The following is a 20,864-nucleotide window of genomic DNA, read 5'->3' as shown; positions in this document are numbered from 1 at the left end:
ACATTTTTCAATCATCAGAAACATTTACTATGGCTCTGGATGCACAAGGTGGTAGGGAGGTGAGTGTCTCACAGTCTGAACTGGCATCTCACAATACAACCCCTATGGAAGGCAGCTGGACAATACATCACAGAATTACAAACATACACTCCCATTGACCCAGCAACTTGAATCCTAGTATGTTGTATTTACATAAGTGTGAAATGAAATGCTTACACGTTGCAACCCAGTGTATCGTTAAAACATTGGCAAAAACCTAATCAACTATTTCATCAACAGGCTATGGGTTAAATAAACTACAGTACATCTATACAATGAAAAATCACATTGCTGTGAAAACAAAGAGGAAGTTTTTAGGAACTGACAAAGAAAATTTTACAAAAATATACTGCTAAATGTAAAAAGCAAGGTAGAGCACTGCATTTATTCACAAATAAGCACTGATTTGGGCATCTATGTAAAGATGCATGAAACTAGTACCTCTAATTTCTTCTGGGTCAGAGAACAGGGTAGGTGGCTGGGAACAGGTACAAAGACAAGACTTTACTCATAGGCTTTTGGAGCCATTGGTTTATAAATTATATAAAAACACTGCATATTAAATACTAAATTTATTAAAGTAAAAAGTAAAACATCTTGCTCAGAACATCTGAGTTTGGTGTCTCACCATGGCAAAGACAGCAGCTCTGGCTAAACATCTAAAAAATCTTCACCAAAGAGACGATGGGAAAAAGTCTGGCCCAAGTCACAGAGGCACAATCCTGGACTCCCACCCTAGATTGCTGAGTATGGGCCTGAGGCACCATAGCACCTGAAATGTCTGTTGAAGTCTGGCAACCAGACTTGTCCAGGGAAAGATCACACAGCCCCTGCCCCCATAATCATTTGCATCCCAAAGACTGCTAGCCACCTGTGACGGCCTTGGCAGAGTGGCTGGGTATCTATCTCACTGCTAAGGAATGATGAGTTGTGTAGGAAAGGCACAAATACAACCTGACCTTCTAGGTTGGTTCAGACTAGCCGGGTCTCCTGGTCACCACTGTCCCCCAAATGCTTTCAATTTCACTCCTTTTAAACCCATGACACCACTCATACACACCCCTATATCAACCATTCACTACCTGAATGGGATCTCATCACACGAACAGCCTTGGCTTTGGCCAGCTCCAGGACGGTGATCCACTGCTGCCGTTCCACCTCTGAGTTGGCCTTGAGGTGGTAACTTCTTGCCCCACTCATCAGCAAGATACCACAAGACTCTTCAGTATCAATATGTGCAGTGGCCAGGTTGATGGTTCCACGGCAAGTGTGGGCCATTTCACCCTGGTTTCTGTAGAATACAAGAGAAGGCATGAGGTGAGGCTCCCAGACTCAATGTCTTCCAGACTCAAGAAACCCTCAAAGCACGTTCTCAGAACCTCAGACCCTAAGAGCTAGAAGAGGCCCTGGAGTCACAATTTGTAGATGATGCCTCTTGAGTCTGATTGGTCATCACTTGGTTGAGAAGAATTCTGAGGCCATGTCTGCCTACAGTGGGCAGAGTGATAGAAGAATGAGAGCCCACACTGGTGCCATATGCAAGGTATGTCTGCTGTGTTCTAAGCCCTGGCAGAATCAGGAAATAGCAAAAAGGAGTGACTTCTCAGGGTTACACAAAGCACAGCAGGCCTCACTCTCCATGCTAGAATCTTTCCACTAAGTTTCAGAACCACTGAGTTAGAGCAGTGATACTGGATGACCAGAGTCTAAGGGAGGCACCTCCCACTTGGAACAACCTGGGAATAGCGTCGTCTCTTCTGTTATATCAGAGACCCATAAAGCAAAATTACCACCATTCTCTGGCTCTACCACAGATGAGTTGAAGGTGCGCGCTGGGATTACATAGTGCTACCTCATGACAAGGGACCAAATCCTTTGCTAGTTATAGGATTATGGAGCTAATGGTAGCAAAATAAGGGAAAGTGGAGGTGACTAAAGCATGTGCCATTTCCAACTGTGACTGATGTCTGAAAACTGAGGTCCAACTATCATGACTAGATCTATTTAACTCAGAGCAAACTCTCCACAAAACACCAAATCTTTTTTCCATAGAGTGTGTTATAAAAGAAAGAGAAATTGGTCAGCATATGATACTTCCAGTGGCAGGAGTTCATTTGGCAGTTTTCTGCTGTCCTTGAATCCTTATTGATTATCTCTGGCTGTTTAACAACTGTCATGTTCTTTATTCTTCTACCTGTTCTAAAGTCAAATGATTTTTTTATGGTTCCAAGAAGTAGGTATGAACCATTTCCCCCCTGGTTTCTGTAGGATGCAAGAGAATAAGACAACTTTTGTTTGAATAGTAGTTTCCCTTTTTGATTCTCTTCTGCTTTGAGAAAATGACAAACAGGTTAAGGAAAGCCCAGCTCTTGGGTCCTGGCATCTTTTGATGAAAGGAAATTCACTTTAACTGATAACAATAGCCAAGTTTCCATAGCTGCTGGAAGTCTAATGTTTTTATATTTAAAGTAATTTTGGGTAGAGATTGTTCAGGTGCTAAATAGTGTAGTACCTAACCATAAAGGACACTGTGGATTAGTTCAAAAAGAAGGACATGGACTACTGATCTAGGCAGAGGGAATAGCAGAAGCAAAGACCATAAGGTAAAGACGAGTTTATTTTTTAATTTTTTAAGTTTTTTTATGGTGGTTGTGCTAGGGATTGAACCCAGGGCCTTGTGCACTCTACCAATTGGGCTATATCCTCAGCCTGAGTTTTCAACTTTTGAAGAACAGAAAGACATTCTGTGGCCAGAATATTGAGAATAAAAGAGTGGACAATCTTAGAGAGGTTTTTATTTGCATTTCTCTAATTGCTAGTGATGATGAACATTTTTTCATATATTTGTTGATTGATTGTACATCATCTTCTGAGAAGTGTCTGTTCAGGTCCTTGGCCCATTTATTGATTGGGTTATTTGTTTTTCTGGTGCTTAGCTTTTTGAGTTCTTTATAGACCCTAGAGATTAGTGCTCTAACTGATGTGTGAGGGTTAAAGATTTGTTCCCAAGATGTAGGCTCTCTATTCATCTCACAGATTGTTTCTTTTGCTGAGAAGAAGCTTTTTAGTTTCAGTCCATCCCATTTATTGATTCTTGATTTTAATTCTTGCACCAAAGGAGTCTTATTAAGGAAGCTGGGGCCTGATCCCACATGAGAAAGATTAGGGCTTACTTTGTCTTCTATTAGACACAGGGTCTCTGGTTTTATTCCTAAGTCCTTGATCCATTTTGAGTTGAGTTTTGTGCATGGTAAGAGATAGGGGTTTAATTTCATTTTTTTGCTTATGGATTTCCAGTTTTCCCAGCACCCATTTGTTGAAGAGGCTATTTTTTCTCCAATGGCAGCTATTATGAAGACAAACAACAATAAGTGTTGGCGAGGATGTGGGAAAAAGATACATTCATGTACTGCTGGTAGGACTGCAAATTAGTGCAGCCAATATGGAAAGCAGTATGGAGCTTTCTTGGAAAATCAGGAATGGAACCACCATTTGACCCAGCTATCCCTCTCCTCGGTCTATACCCAAAGGACTTAAAAACAGCAAACTACAGGGACACAGCCACATCAATGTTTATAGCAGCACAATTCACAAGAGCTAAACTGTGGGACCAACCTAGATGCCCTTCAATAGATGAATGGATAAAAAAATGTGGCATATATACACAATGAAATATTACTCAGCAATAAAAGGGAATAAAATCATGGCATTTGCAGGTAAATGGATGGAGTTAGAGAAAATGATGCTAAGTGAAGTTAGCCAATCCCAAAAACCAAAATGCCGAATGTTTTCTTTGATATAAGGAGGCTGATTCATAGGGGGATAGGGAGAGGGAGCATGGAAGGAATGGACAAACTCTAGATAGGGCAGAGGGGTTGGAGGGGAAGGAAGGGGGCATGGAGTTATAAATGATGGTGGAATATGATGATCATTATTATCCAAAGTACATATATGAGGACACGAATTGGTGTGAATATACTTTGTATATAACCAGAGATATGAAAAATTGTGCTCTATTTTAAAAAAGTGGAGAAGAGGAAAATTAAACTAGAAAATCAGGGAAGGGCCAAGTGCAGTGGCCCAGCTACTTAGGAAACTGAGGCAGAAGGATCATAAGTTCAAAACCAGTCTAAGCATCTTTTCTTTGGGGAGGGGCATTGGGGATTGAACTCAGGGGTACTCAACTACTGAACCACATCCCCAGCCCTATTTTTGTATTTTTATTTAGAGACAGGGTCTCACTGAGTTGCTTAGTGCCTCACTTTTGCTGATGCTGGCTTTGAATTCACAATCTCCTGCCTTAGCCTCCCGATCCCCTGGGATTACAGGTGTAAGCCACTGTACCAGACCAGTCTAAGCATCTTAATGAGGATATTTCAAAAATAAAAAATTAAAATTGTTGGGGGTATAGCTCAGTAGTAGAACATTTGCCTAGCAATCACAAGACACTGGGTTCAAGCGCTACAGAAATAAATAAATAAATAATAAAATAAAAGTAGGTAGGGACCAAATAAGGTACCTTGCAGGCTACATGAACTTACTTATGAGGCTAAGGCAGGAGGATCACAAGTTCAATGCTAGCCAGGGGAACTTAGCGAAACACTGTCTCAAAATACAAAAAGGTCTGGAGGTGTGATTCAGTGAAAGCACTTGCCTAGCATGTGCAAGGCCCTGGGTTCAATTTCCATTGCCACAAGTAGTAGTTGTAGTAGTTGAAGTAGTAATTATAAAACCCAGGAGTCCATATTGATGTAAGTAAATAATTGGAAGAATAGATAAATGGGTGAAAAGTGAAAAGGTACAGATATTCCTTAATAAATGTAGATGGAATCACAGTCATAGAAAAATCACTAAATATGGGGCTGTAGCTGTAGCTTAGTGGTGGAGCACTTGCCTAGCATACCCAAAGCACTAGGCTCAATCCCCAGTACCACATTTAAAAAAAAAAAAAAAAGGAGTTCTGGAATTGATTGTAAAATAGAAAAAAAAAACAAGACTTGAAAAACTAGTGAAATTCAAATGAAGTCTGGAGCTTAGGTAGTAGAATTATTATAATGCTAACCTCCTTGTTTTGATCATTATACTTTGGTGATGTTGACTTCAGGGAAAGCTGCACTATTTTTGTAACTTTTCTAGAAATCTAAGTTATTTCAAAACAAAAACAATTAATCCTGCTATCACCTCCTTCCCAGAGTCATAGCTGATACAAAGTCTTAGAGCTCAAATTTGAACTTACCTGTCTTCAGGCTCAGTGACTGGCTTGGAGATAGCACCAATCAGTGAAGGGCAGAAGCCCAAATACTCATCAGGATCTGGTTCTAGACTAAACTCTAGACTAAACTAAATGGAGGCATTTTAAAAATCATTAACCCAAGAGTAGAGTGGAGAGCAAAGCTGAGGGAGGAAGGGAACACCTCCCAGTCTAGATGGGAGACAGAAAGAGTTTGTTGATTATTTCTGCAGTTCTGGGATTGAACCCAGCACTGTGTGCATGCTAGGAAGTTTGAAACCCATAGGAGGGAAAAAAAAAAAAGAAGGAGGAGGAGGTGGAAAACGGTGCTAATGAAGAAGCCAATGCTTCATTCATGCCAAATTGTCCCTTCATTTCTAGACTTGCATGAAAAGCCACAGTGGATACAGGAGATGAATGGGACAAATAAATCCCCTTTCTGTTCTTCCCTATATGGACTTCTCCAAGGTATGTTTTCTCCTTGTGAACCTTATAGGAAAGTCCAGGTCCTGAGCAAAAATGCTTGCTGAGTGTATGGTTTGGATCTGGAATGTCACCCAAAGTCTTACGTTGAAAGCATAGTCCCTGCTGTATAAAGTTCAGAGCTTGCAGGCAATGATTGGATCGTAAGGATTCTCACCTTATCAGTCATAGCTGAATGGACTACTGGGAGCTGGGACCTAGTGGGAGGATATAGGTCACTGGGAGCATGACCTGGAAGGATTTAATTTCTCCTAAACCCCAGATCCTTCCTTTCTCTGCTTCCTGATTGCCATGAACTGAGCAGCTTTCTTCTGCCCTACCCTTCTACCATGATGTTGTGCCTCACCAGGCCCAGAGCAATGGAGCTGGCTGACCATGGACTGAGACCTCTGAAACCATGAGTTAAATAAACTTTTCCTTGCTACGATGTTCTTGTCAGGTATTTTGATCACAGTGTTGCAAAGCTGACTAACAAACTGAGTAACCATGGTGTCTCTCTGTAGCTCACTTCTAGATGTGAAATGACATCTAGCAAGGAAATGCACTGAAGGTTCACTTTGATTTGTCCTCTGCCTCACTTGCTGTTGCTGGCTCACTGCTCTGGGACTGCATTTCCCAAACAAAGTGTCAGGTCTTTCATCTTTGCCTTGGGCTATGCTTCCCAACCTTCACAAAAAAAAAAAAATGTCCAAGGCGAGAAAACAAATGACAAGCCAGCAAGTTTGAATTCAGACACATAGAAAAAACTACAACTCTGGAGCAAAGCATGTAGGCTGATATGTAACTTTCATTCAATGCTAGCTCAAGTTGACCATGATTCACTTGGTTAATTCCCATCCAACCTTCCATGTTCTAATTCAGCAAGCACTTTCTGTGGGCTACTCTATAAAGGAACCATGCTAGAGATACTAGGATGGGGCAGGGTGCGGGGGGGGTATAAAGGTAAATATGATACATTTATCTGGCCTCAAAGAACAACCAATTCTGTAAGGTGACAGTGATATAAATTGCAAGTCACTGTTTAACAATGAGTGGAAGGAAATAAATTCAAAATAAATGGGGTACCTGCCTCATGAAAATTCACTTATATTTACCTGCTTTACTGAATGTATGTTATACTCCAATGAAAAGTTGAAAAGAGAAACCCAGGTGACCTTGATGGACAGCTGAAGGAAATACAATGTGAAATTCCTTACATAAAAATTTATCAACTTGTGCCAGGTGCACTGAAGCATGCCTATAATCCTAGTGACTCAGGAGACTGAAGCAGGAAGATCATAAGTTCAAGGGCAGTCTTAACAACTTAAGGAGACTCTATCTCAAAAAAAAAAAGAGCTGGGGATGTAGCTTGGTGGTGTAGCACATCTGGATTCAATTCAATGCTCAGTATACAAAATAATAATAATAATAATAATAATAATTATTATTATTATTATTATTTAGAGAGGGCCATGAAGCCAGCCATAATTTTTCAACCTCTCTTAGGTCAAGGGGATGCTGTTAGGGTCTTCTCTGGTTGACATAAAGATCCTCTTTGTGTTCATTCTACTGACCTCAACCTGAGGGTATACCATATAAGTCTCGTAGGAAATAATCACTTAAGAAGTGATAGAAAGGTAGAAATTCTCCTCCCTGTTCCAGATGCAAAGACTGGAATGCAGAAACAGGCATCTCCCTGTAGGTCCTATGGGGACCATGCCCCTACATCAAGCTCACCCACCCACCCTCAGCTCTGCCTTTTACCCACTGGGCTGTGCAGACTTGTCCCCCAGGTTTCATTTATACTCTCAAAACCATCGAAGCTCGTCAGATAGCACCATTTGGAAAATGCCCAATATTACAAATGCCTGATGTTACCATCAAACAGAAGCCTCCACTGTGTCATGTCATCTCCCTTCAGAGATGACACTGTCACTGTGAGACATGACATTGTTTCATTTTGCTTCTGGCCTCATTATTTGACAGTTAAAGTTCCCTTGAGAAATGCTAAATAAATTCTGCTATGAGGACATTTCTGATGTAATTTTTTAAATGAAAATAAAATGGAGGCTTAGAAGCCATTCTCCTGGTGCTGAAAATACAATTTTGTGAAATGTTTACCCAAAAAATATGACAAACAGTAACTTATAAAATACAACATTTTTATCAATGCAACTCACATCTGCAATAGTGCCTCACTTCCTATGGGGACCATCACAAATATGACTCTTGATGTTTACAGGGGCCCACAATGTAAGCAAAGCAGACATTCATTTGTTTAGACATTTAATGTTTAGACATTCGCTTATCAAGTATATATCATATGGAAGGCACATGTCAGAGGGAATTAGCCACATTTTACAGTTAAAAATTAAAAAAAAACAGGTAAGAGATCAGGAAAAGATAAAAGATGAAGTTCTGGTACATAGAACTAGTCAACATCAAGGCCAGAACTAGAACCTGGGCTCTTACCATGGAGAATAGTGGGGTAGCTATCCAGAAATAAAGTTTTTGGTTTACTTGGTTTTTGTATCTACAACTTACAAGCTAAAACATAATTTCCATGAGATATGGTTCCAGTCTGTCTTTCCCTATCTTGTCAGAGATAACATGGTAAGAGCTCTGGTGACATGCTAGCAAAGTAAATTAATGCATGAGTGTTATACACAAGCAGCAACACAGGCCCAGGAAGGTGATCTGGCTCAAACCCAGAGCTCAGTGACACCAATCTAAATGTCATCCCCACCCAAAGTTCTGCCAAACTCCCATGCTTAAAGGGAAATAACATGATAATAACATACCACCCAATTAGTACCACTCACTGAAAATCCATCAGATCCATTTTATGGTCCCACCAAAATGTTAGAACACCATGTACAACCTAGCAATATCTAAGGTGGTTCCTAAGATCATTAAGTAGAAAGCCTGTCACAGAATATTAAAGAAATGTTTTATCTCTCAAATTTAGGCTGAAAAATGTCAAATAGAAAATGGATGAACATGACATTTTTCTACAACAAAAAGAACAGACTGTGGTATTTTTCCATGTCATTAACGTTTTGGAATGCATGACTGATGAGGATAAAGTCTCACCCTTAACTCACCAAGCAGGACTCAAATCTCCATCATGCCCCCTGTTTCTCTCTCAAATCAATCCACTTTGCTTCAGCTGCCCTTGCTCACCACTGCTCTAAGCCATGGTCATCTGTCATCTAGAAAGTACCCATAGCCTCTTTATCAGTCTCTCTGAGACTCCCTTTACCTCTTCCAGACAATTCTTGCACTGCGTTTTTCTACAACTTCATGCCAAGCCTGTCAACATTCTGCTTAAACACCTTTCAATTACTTCTATTACTTTAGAATGAAGACATACCAGTTCTTTCTGAGCTGTCTCATTCCTGTCTGCTGCTTCCAAGCATACAATGTCCCTATGTCTATGAGCTTGCCCTATACCTATGCTGTTCCCTCTACCTGCATGCTGTTCCCTCTACCTGCATGCTGTTCCCTCCATGTGTACACTCTTTCACTGTCCACTTGTTTACCTTATCCTGCATGCCAGTTGAAATTTCACTTTTTTCTTACATTCCCTGCCAAGCTCCTATACCCCTTGGGGTCCCTCCTTTAGTGTTCCTACCATATCCTATTTGGATTGCCTTTTAATCCGTCTGATTCAGGACTAATGGTTGTCTAATTCACTGCTGGATCTCCAGCTGCCAGCAGTGTCAGCCACATAGTTCATGTTCAATAAATATTTGTTAAGTGAATCAACTCAACTTTAAATACCTTTAATTTGATCACAAAGACTGCAGCTCTCCAGTGAAAACAGTACTTAAATGTAAGGTGTTTTTTATAATCAAGATGGTCTTAAAATATATTTGGTAAAGCAACTGTAAACTTCCAGAATTTATTATCACTAACATTAGCCTAAGATGGTTCCAGATCTCCACAGGGACAAAGGGCAGATGTGTTCCGGAAACTTTCACTCATGACCTGATGCCCATTAAAAGTATCACAAAACCTGGATGAGCCTGGGTCCCCCCCCCCCGACCCCCAGTCACAACAGGAACTTAGGCTACCTTTGCTAAAAAGCACAGACTCTTCACTTGGGCCTGCTGATGCCTGATGGGTGACTTAAAGAAGGATAAAGGCTTGGCATCTCTGCCTTTTTGTGTCTTGAACTTTGTGTCAGATTTCTGCTCAGCTCTACATGTAGGCCTGTTAATCATTTCAGTTAATCTGTATAAAAACTGATAATTCATGGTTTATTAGCCCTAAATTTCCCTAACATACTTTCTTTCCCTTCAAGACTGAGATACCAAGATAAGGGTAACTAAAATATTTTCAAGATTTGCAGGGACTTTCAACTGCCAGCTTTTATGACATTCTGTTCCAGCCCCTGGAAGCAATGCCTAGATATTTCCAATCATTGCTCTAAACTGCAGTCACCTTGGATTCCAGGATCAGCGGAGTCTCATAAATAGATCACCCACCCTAAGTGACAGCAATTACTCCATGACAAGAACTGTGGCTGTTCCTCCCACACCCCAAGTAGGAGGAGCAATCATCTCATGGGAACTGGATTGCCCTCTCAAGTGATAAGGACTTCAGAGCCTCCTGGAAAAGTCAGAACTGTGATGATGATCAATTAGACCCTAGCCCATGTCAGCAACCTAGTAAAAGGCTTATCCTTCTCTGATGTGATGAGCAGCCTGATCTCTCTCCCCCCTCTTCTTGAGGTAACCCCTACCCCCATTAAACCTTTGCCTGGTGTGTCTGTACTTCTTGGCCCAGTTTTCATTTCTATTGTCACCAGTTCAGAAGTCCCTGTCTCTGGTATCAAATCCACTTGAAAAATAAGTAATAGCTAAGCAATACATGCAATTAAGTTTTCCTATCCCTGTTAGTCTGAGGAGGTTTTTTTTAAAATATTTATTTTTTAGTTTTAGGTGGACACAATATCTTAATTTTATTTTTATGTGGTGCTGAGAATCGAACCCAATGCCTCACCCATGCTAGGGGAGCACGCTACCACTTGAGCCACACCCCCAGCCCCAGTCTGAGGAGTTTTTAAAAATGCTCATCCTAAACCCTTCAGCTATTTCCATAGCAGGTTTAACAGTGAGTCTCTTCAATGATATAAAGTATCAGCAAAGAAATAGAAGACTAAAAAGAAGAATCAGATAGAAATTGTACAACTGAAAAACATAACAACCATTTTTTTAAAAACTCAATAACGTGTTCAACATCAGAAGGAAAGGACAGAAGAAAATTTCAGTTACCTTGAAGATAGAAACTACCCAGTCTGAACAACAGAAATGAAATGGATTGGGACGAAAAAAGTGAACAGAGCCCTGTGACTCATGGGATTACAACAAAAGATCTAACATTTGTGTCAACGGTGTCCCAGGAGAAAAAGAAGAAAGAATGTGGGGCAGGACAAGTATTTGAAGAGATAATGTCTGAAATCTCCCCAAATTTAGCAAAATATACAAATCTATAAGAAGGTGAACAAACAAACTTTTTAGGTTTACAGTAACAAGATAAACTCAAAGACATTCATGCCAATATCTATCATAATCAAACTTCTAGAAATTAAAGACAAAGAAAAAAGCTCTTGAAAGCAGAGGGTCAGGAGCAATGCCTTTCCTAGGGAGAAAGCATTTTTTTAAAATATTTTTTTAGTTGTAGTTGGACATAATGCCTTTATTTTATTTATTAATTTTATGTGGTGCTGAGGATCAAACCCAGTGCCTTGCTGAGCCAGGGAGAAAGCATTTTGAATGACAAAAGATTTCAGCAGGAAACCAGAGAGACCCAAAGGGAGAGGCGCAATATTTTTTTCAAGTGTTGAAAGAACCAAAATTCTAAATCCAGTGAAAACATCCTTTGGGAATGAAGGGAAAATGAAGATATTGCCAGATGAAGGAAAACTGAGAATTTGCCCCCGGCAGATCTACCCTAAAAGAAAGGCTGAAGGAAGAAGAAAATGTGTGCCAAAAGAAGGAATCTGGGAACATTAGGAAAGAAGAAGGAATACGAGAAGCAAAAATATGGGCTGTGTCTGACAGTTGAAGCAAAAATTAAATCTCTGTTTACTGGGGCTCAGAATGCATGTGTGTAGATTTCTGCTAGAAATTCAACCATTCCCATATTAACCAAGCCATTGGGTGAACAAATGTTTGATGAGGGGAAATTTCTGTTATAGAATCATTCCCGCAAATAACTGGAAAAGGAATGATTGAATATCATCATTTTACAACCCATAATGAACTAATGGGCCTAGGAAATCATAATCACTATTGATGTGAGCATTGGTAGGGGGCTTGGACAATATGTGTTTCCCATCAAAATATCAGGTGCTCAATAGTAGAGCACTTGCTTGGCATGCTCTGTATAGATCCTGTGTTCAACACCCAATACCACACACAAAAAAAAATTTTAAATAAAGAAAAAGGAAAAAAGCTGATGTCCACAGGGCCGAGTCATAATAGGAAACTATAAAAAATTATAAATCAATGGGTAAATTTTAATATTGATTGAATATTTTATAACATTAGGGAATTATTGTTTACTTTTTAGGCATGTTAATACCATTTTTATTATATATATTTTGAAAACTTCACCTCTAAAGATATACATACTAAGTATTTAATCAATCAAAGCTGTATCTGAAAAATTTTTACAAGAAAGAAAGTCTGAAATTTGCTTCAAATTAAGTGGGGACAAGGAGCCCATCCACTGAACCTAAAGAGAAATCTACTGACACAGGGTAATGGAGACAAGGACTATTCACTATGGACCTCTCCATTTTTGTACATTTTAAAATTTTCATAACAAAAAATAAAATCCCTAATTATTATACTTTAAATCTTTCCCATGTGTAGTTCTGAACAACTTCAGTGATAAAAAGGAGCCTGTGAGTCCCAGGAGCCAGGCCCAGGAATGGGGCTATGTGCCAAGTGTCTAATAAGGAAAAATATGGAGATGGCAGGATCCCTAGGGCACAGGGCTAGATCTATTCTGAGCAAAGTTGTAGGCCTGTAAATCCAGATTCTCCTACACATAACAAGTCAGATACTTGCCCCCATTTTTTAAAAAATCATCACACAATCTCTGTAGCTGCAGTCACAACCTATAGGATTCTTTGTTCCACAAGTGACCTTTGTTTAAAAATCCAGCAGAAAACCAGGTGCCTTGGTACATGCCTGTAATCCTAGCAGCTCAGGAGGCTGAGGTGGGAGGATGGTGAATTCAAAGCCAGCCTCAGCAAAAGTGAAGCACTAAGCAACTCAATGAGACTCTGTCTCTAAATAAAATACAAAATAGGGCTGGGGATGTGTTCAGTGGTCAAGTGTCCCTGAGTTCAATCCTCCATACCACCCCCCTAAAAAACCCTAGCAGAGAGAAAAACAGACCAAAGAAAATCCAAGAAAATCAGTTACTAACCAAGAAAAAACCTGATATGTCAAGAATTAGTGATCAGTGTAGGAAATAATACCAAATTTTTTTAGAGTTTTTTTTAATATTTATTTTTTAAATTTTGGTAGACACAACATCTTTGTTTGTATGTGGTGCTGAGGATCAAACCCGGGCGGCACACATGCCAGGCGAGCGCGCTACCACTTGAGCCACATCCCCAGCCCCAATAATACCAAATTTAACATAAAATTAATTACAAATTTAAACCCTTAAATTAAAATATGAGCTTAAAGATCTGACAGAGGGTCATATTATTTATTCAGGAATTTACTTCCTCTCTTCGTGGCTTCCAATATTATAGGACTGGCATTAATTTAGATGAAATAATCTGATGTCAAAATGACTCCCACCAAACTTCAATCAACACATAAAGGACAGTTAAACTGTTAAAATATGACAGTAGCCTGGCAAAACCAAAGCCCCCTCACTAAGGATAGTTGCAGACTCCCAAAATGGAGTCTGCATTTGAACCCCTCATCCTTGCTTGTCATATTCATTTTTAATTCAGTCAACATGACATTTAGTGATGGCCTGCTGAGGGCCAAGCCAGGCACTGTGTTTATTTTTTCAGTCTGTAGTTGGCTGAATATGTGATTAAAGAATCTGTGGATGCAGAGGACTGACTATACTTCAAACATCATTTTTTTGTAGTAGTAGTACTGGGAATTGAACCCAGGGCCTCAAACATGCTAGATAAGTGCTCTACTATTGAGTTATATCCTCAGACCTTTTAAACTTTACTTTGAGTCAGGGTCTGGCTAAGTCAGGCACTGGGTTTAGAATAATGAATGAGATAGATAGGTCCAGGCCTCCACAGGGCAGCCACTGTCCTGGGCCCCCCATAACATCCAATAACGTTGTATCACCCTTCGACCATTTGGAATGAGTGGGGGGAAGTCTTGTCACCAGATAGGGCACCAATGTACTGTCAGGCTATTCCCCAAAGAGGTCTCAACTATGTCTTCCTCACTCTCTGGCAAATCTGGCAAATCTAGCCCTGTTTTCCTGAACTATGACTAATAAGCAGGACTGAGGGGGTTAGACAGGAGGCTCTAGCTAATTAAGCATCCATACCACAAAAATCTTTACAGCAGAAACAATGCTTTCACCTATGAAACAGTTTACCAAGTACTTCTTCCTGGTTTTCTTCAAACAGGCAAACAGGGCTGCTTACAGATGAGAGAGAGAGAGAGAGAGAGAGAGAGAGAGAGAGAGAGAGAGAGAGATTTGCAGCCTTCCCCGTCCTTAAGCAGGGTTCACCTTGTAACCTAGAAGATAATGTGGAAATTGAGTGTGACTTTGGGAGCAGGCAGGTTACAGTTTCACCTTGCTCTTTCTTGGATCCTTATCCCTTTAGAAAGCTAGTCATCATGTTGTAAGGATGCTCAAGCAGCCCTTTGGAGAAATCTGCAGTGAGGAACTACAGTCTTCTGCCAATACCGCTTTGCCAGGCATGTGAGTGACCCTCCTTAGAAGTGGAGCCTGAGCCTCTGTCAAGTCTTTGATAACTGCAGCCCTCATGACAAATTCACACCAATTTGCTACCCATTTGTGAATTCCTGACCCAAAGAAACTGTGAGATAATGTTTATCATTTTTTTCAGCCTCTAAATTTGAAGGTGATTTGTTATGTAGCAATAGATAACCCACAGAGGCAGCCTCTCTGAAGAGGAAGAGTCTAACCATGTAGACAGGATAAGGCCATGGGATGTGAGACACAGCAACATCCCAGCGAAATCTACTTCAGTTCAAAAGAGGAAAGATTTTCTAAGAAACAACCAACTGGCTTATCTTGGATAGGTTTGCTTTCTGTTACCTTAGAAATGTTTTCACAGGCAATTGTTCATGTCACTGAGGCTCTATAGGAATGAATTAACAAACAGGCAGGAGAATCACAAGTTCAAAGCCAGCTCAGCAACTTAGAAAGGTCCTAAGCATCTTAACCAGATTCTGTCTCAAAATAGAAATAAATAAATGGGACTGGGGCTGTAGCTCAGTGGTAGAGCACTTGCTTAGCATGTGTGAGGCACTGGCTTCAATCCTCAGCACCATAAATAAATAAATAAATAAATAAAAGTATTGTGTCCATTTACAACCAAAAAATATTTAAAATAAGTAAATAAATTAATTAAAAGTGCTAGAGATGTGATTCAGTGGTTAAACACCTCTGGATTCAATCTTCAGTACCAAAAAAAAAAAAAAGGAAGAAAATCCTGCTACATGCTACAATGTGGATGAACCTTGAAGATATTTTGCTAAATGAAATAAATCAGTTTAAAAAAGGCAAACACTGAGGTCTGGGGTTGTGGCTCAGGGGAAGAGTGCTCACCTAGTACGTGCAAGACACTGGGTTTGATCCTTAGCACCACATAAAAATAAATAAAGGTATTGTGTCCAACTACAACTAAAAAATATTTTTAAAAAAGACAAATACTATATGATTCCATTCTTATGAGTTATATAAAGTAATCAAAGTCATAGAAACAGAAAATAGAATGATAATTACCAATCACCGGGGAGAGAGGGAAAAAGAAGTGTTCAGTAGTATCGAGTTTAAAATTCACAAAATGAAAAATTCTTGAAATCTGTTTTACAACAACATGAATATACTTAACACCAAAAACTGGACATTTAAAAATAGTTAAGGTAAAGCTGGACACAGTAGCACACACCTAAGTCTCAGCTACTCAGGAGGCTGAAGAAGAAGGAGCGCTTGAACCCAGGAGTTCAAGGCCAGTTTGGGCAACATACCAAGAACCTTTAATCTTAAAAAAAATAAAAATAAAAATTGTTAAGATAGTTTTATATTACATGTTTTTAATCATTTTAAAAAAATCACCTGGAGGGCTGGGGTTGTAGCTCAGTAGTAAAGCTCTTGCCTAGCACATGTGAGAGACTGGGTTCTAGCCTCAGCACCACATAAAAATAAATAAATAAATAAAGGTATAGTATACATCTACAACTAAAAAAAATTTTAAAAAATCACACAGACACTTCTCAGAAGATGATATATAATCAATCAACAAATATATGAAACGTTCAACATCTCTAGAATTAGAGAAATGCAAATCAAAACTACTCCAAGATTTCATCTCACTCCAGTCAGAATGGCAGAGCAGCTAGTAAGACTATAAGCAACAATAAGAAGGATAGCAAGGATGTGCAGGAAAAGGCACACTCATACATTGCTGGTGGGACTGCAAATTAGTGCAACCAAGGGGAGGGGAGGGGAGGGGAGGGGAGGGGGGATAGTAGAGAATAGGACAGACAGCAGAATACATCAGACACTAGAAAGGCAATATGTCAATCAATGGAAGGGAAACTGATGTGATACAGCAATTTGTATACGGGGTAAAAGCGGGAGTTCATAATCCACGTGAATCAACCGTGTAATATGATGTATCAAGAACTATGTAATGTTATGAACGACCAATAAAAAAAAAAAAGGAAAAAAAAAAAAAAAAAAAAAAAAAAAATTAGTGCAACCAGTCTGGAAAGCAGTATGGAGCTTCCTTGGAAAACTTGGAATGGAACCACCATTTGACCCAGTTATCCCACTCCTTGGTTTATACTCAAAGGACTTAAAATCAGCATACTACAGTGATGCTGTAGTATTTATAGCAGCATAATCACAATATTAAACTGTGGAACAAAACTAGATGTCCTTCAATAGATGAATGGATAAATAAAACGTGGTATATGTACACAATGGAATATTACTCAGCATTAAAAGAGAATAAAATCATGGCATTTGCAGGTAAATGAATGGAGCTGGAGAATATCATGTTAAGTGAAGTAAGCCAATACCAAAGAACTAAAGGCCAAATGTGTGGATACTGATCCATAATGGGGAGGGGAGCATGGGAGTAATAGAGGAAATCTGGATAAGGCAAAGGGAGGGAGGGGAAGGAGGGGGGATGGGGGTAAGAAATATGGTGAAATGAAATGGACATCATTATCCCCAAGGACATGTATGAAGACACGAATGGTGGGACTCTACTTTGTGTACAACCACAGAAATGAAAAATTGTGCTCTATATGTATAATGTGAATTGAAATACATTCTGCTATCATATATAACCAATTAGAATAAATAAATAAATAGAAAAAAATCACATGGAGAACAATGACAAAAAAGTGGGAGAGATTTGATTTTTCATTATCTTTACATTCCAGAGGATATTGTAACCCTGCAATAGCTAGACAATTATTTTTAAGGCTGTAATTCTATATATGGCTACATAGCAACATTTTTTATATGATAGTTGACAATGGAAAATTTGGGACCGAGAGAAATGCCAGGATCCAGGAAAAGCCTTGGTAGACATTTCTATATGTTTCTTTCATTTTCTACCCAGCAGCTAGAAAAATGGACCCCTAGAAGAGACAAAATGTAAATTAGATGAGCCTCTAATTCAAATATATTGATTATCAAAGTTCTGGTGGGGAAGAAAGTTAGGACAGTACAAGAACAAAGAGCAATAGCTTTGGACTTAGCAGACCTGGGCTTGAATTTGGCAAATCAAATTATTTGTGAAATCTCAGACAAGTTTCTTAATCTCTCTAGATCCTGATCTCCATTCGAGCCCTGGACACCATCTGCCTACAGCCCTATGAGGAACTTGAGCTGGAACAGTGCAGTCAAATATTTTCTGAATTTCCAAATGACAGAAACTGGGTAAGACAATAAAATCATTATCATTGTTTTAAGCCAACAGATAACTGAAAAACCTAGTGCATATGGGCAACCAACCTTGCCAACCATTTCAGAGTTCACAAAGGAGCAACTAGCCTCCTGTGAGGCCTCCAGAGCCAGCATTTCTGCTACACAGACACACAGAACCCTGCCGAGAGGGTGCAAGGCAGGGGTTGATTTCTTCTGAGCAAAAGAACAAAATCAGAAACCAAGAGAGAGGTCCCTCCAATGCTCCCTGGCTGCCTTCACATGGGAGACTGCTCATGCAAAGATCTCCAAGTGGGACAGGACAATTGCTAAACCAGGGGAGTTATGGGAGGGATACGCTTGTTGATGGGAGAAGGACTGCTTCCAATGCTAAAAGGGGAGGCTCCAGTGGTGTGGTGGAATTTCATTAGATCTAGAGTCAGATCTCAGCTTAGCCACACACTAGCACAGCCACTGCACTAAAACAAGGGCTGGCTTTCTCATCTGTACCCAGGGGATACTATATGTCTTTATTCTGGAATGTCATCAGATGGGATGACACATATATATGCACCTTAGATACCATTAAGTGCCATTAATTTGGCCATTGTTAAAATCAAAATCAGTAGAACAGGGAAAAAATAGAGGGTACTGTTACATTCCAAAATTTTCTGTCATATATTGAATTTTTCTTTGAAGAACCAAAGACCTTAAATCCAGATAGGATGGTTTGCCTGACCCATGAAGACATGGAGTAAGATAGGACATTTAGGTTTGTACCTCTGTCTCCCCTCTTCTCAAAGATTTTTGCAAATCAAGGTAGACTGATGTCAAGGAAAATTTCTGTTTTCCTATGCTTCACTTTGGCCAGCCTGCCAGTTGCAGTACAGTGCTGCACAGTAATGATAATATGAGCAAAGCAGTACTCTCACTACTACTCAGGTTAACTGTCGATCACTTACCAAGTTGGTGTCATCCAGGACAACCTACTTAACCTTCTAAACCATCCCTCTACCTCAAATGTGAAAATAAAATAAGAAAGATTTATTTATTCTTAGGCTATGGTAAGCATTCAAAAGGATTTATGACCTTGGGTATCTTCTATCATTCCAGAGAGAAGTTCCAATGGCTGCCCTGCCCTCTGCTGCCCAGGTATGGGGGCAGATGCCAGGGACACTGTTTGGGGGATATTCACAACCTCATACATGGACAGTTGGGGCCTGTCTGCATGGTTACATACACAGCTAAAAATTGGGCAGCACTCAGTAACTAGCAGTTTGAAGCTGAGGTCTCACAGGAAACCTTAAATTAACCAGTATGTTCTGGAATTTAATTTAACTGACTTTTAAATTCTAATTGAGTTAATTTAATCGATTCTATACACTTGAAAATCTTCCTGAAAAAAAAAAAAAAGTAAGTCTGAGTTTCTGCCAAAGTTCAGGAACTCACCTCTGTGACATATGACACATGGAGGATATTCAAGGGACATGTTTCTAGATGAATAAATATGAGAATGGAGAACTGGGATTATGTCAATAGTGACTCCAAGATACTTGCTGTATGTTGAACGAAGTGATAGAAAGAGTTACATGTAGTTGAGCCTTAGACAAAACAATCATACATTATGTACACTAGTTTCCCCATCTATAAAATGGGGGTGGTCAGTTCCTACCCAGTCATGAAGTGAGTGAGATGGAGAAAAACAAGCACCTCCCAAACCACAAAGATTCATGAACATATCAAACATAATTTCCTGCAGTGTTCTATTCATGCTTTTTATTTCATACAATGTGCAGAAGGCTAAAAAGATTGCTAAAGCTCATGAAACTAGCCATCTACATCTGTGGGAAGCCATTGGTGAAATGTGCGTGAACCAAATCAGCACGGAAGCAGTTGGATAGGAAAGTCTGGTATCTGGGAACTCCCAGCCGCAACCCTGCTGGCTTGAGATTGCCCAGTACATGTGACATCCTATTCAGCTCTGCCACAGGATCCCCACAACACTGGAGATGAGTGTGACCTGTTAAGAATCAAACAGGCTACCTGCCCTGTCCTGTTCTTGCGAAGATGTTTCTATTGAGTCCTTTTGATCTGTTCCCATATAAATAAACCATGTGAGGGCTCTTTCTTTGTCAGAAGCTGCACCCCTCTGGTCAGCTTGGCCCATCGCTGCCCCCACTCTGAAAACATATTTCTGGTGTCTTTTGTTTATTTTGTAGTACTATTTTCTTAGCTTTCATTTCACAGCCAGCCCATCCCTCCTATAGGAACCCTTTCCTTCGCCCATGCAAGATGTGAGTGAGACATATCCTTAATTTTTTCAGGAGTCCACAAATCAACAAATGTACATCTGTCCTCTTTCAAGGGCAAATAGAGGAGGTAAGAAGACAGGAATACATTTCAGTTCAGCAAGCACTTCCTGGGTTCTTCCTCTCTCTGCCTATGTACTCTAGGAGCAATGATGTCATCCTACCAGGTGGGAGGAAACGTCATTTTTCACTATTGGAAGAGAGGACCAATCATTTTTTAAAACTTGTGAGTAATGGAAAAGAATCAAGTATCATTCTGCTTTTTCTGTGTGAACTGAATTATGAGTAACCAAATAATAAAAATAAAGATGAAGTGACAAAATTAGGCTAATCTAGCCAGGCATAATAACATACCTGTAATTCCAGTGACACTGGAGACTTAGGCAGGAGGATTGCAAGTTTGAGATCAGCCTGGGCAACTTAGTGAGAACTTGTCTCAAAATAAAAAATAAAAAAAGGGCTGGGGAAGCAGCTGCCTGGTGGAGTTCTCCTGGATCCCTATATGCAATCCTCAGTATTGTAAAAATAAGAAATAAAAAACAAAGAAAAGTATTAGACTAACCTAAGATAGATTATCACCAGCTGCTAACATCACAAAAAGAGAAGTTCCAGACATCATGAATTTTTAAAAAATATTTTTTAGTTATAGATGGACACAGTATCTTTATTTTATTTATTTATTT

General features: G+C 39.7%; 1 protein-coding gene across 3 annotated transcripts in view; it reads right to left on the bottom strand.

Annotated features, from left to right (window-relative positions):
- Positions 1-20,864, bottom strand: part of Osbp2 (oxysterol binding protein 2) — a 182,865-nt gene that overhangs the window by 151,969 nt on the left and 10,032 nt on the right. For all 3 annotated transcript variants that reach the window (XM_026408931.2, XM_026408930.2, XM_026408932.2), the window contains one exon: positions 1,122-1,330. In XM_026408931.2, the coding sequence (XP_026264716.1) occupies positions 1,122-1,330 (209 nt within the window). The remainder of the gene's footprint in view (positions 1-1,121; positions 1,331-20,864) is intronic.

The sequence above is a fragment of the Urocitellus parryii genome, chromosome 3 (assembly GCF_045843805.1).
Source record: "Urocitellus parryii isolate mUroPar1 chromosome 3, mUroPar1.hap1, whole genome shotgun sequence".
In the NCBI taxonomy this organism is placed as follows: Eukaryota; Metazoa; Chordata; class Mammalia; order Rodentia; family Sciuridae; genus Urocitellus; species Urocitellus parryii.
The sequence above is the reverse complement of the archived record's forward strand: the minus strand, read 5'-3'. Positions and strand labels throughout refer to the sequence as shown.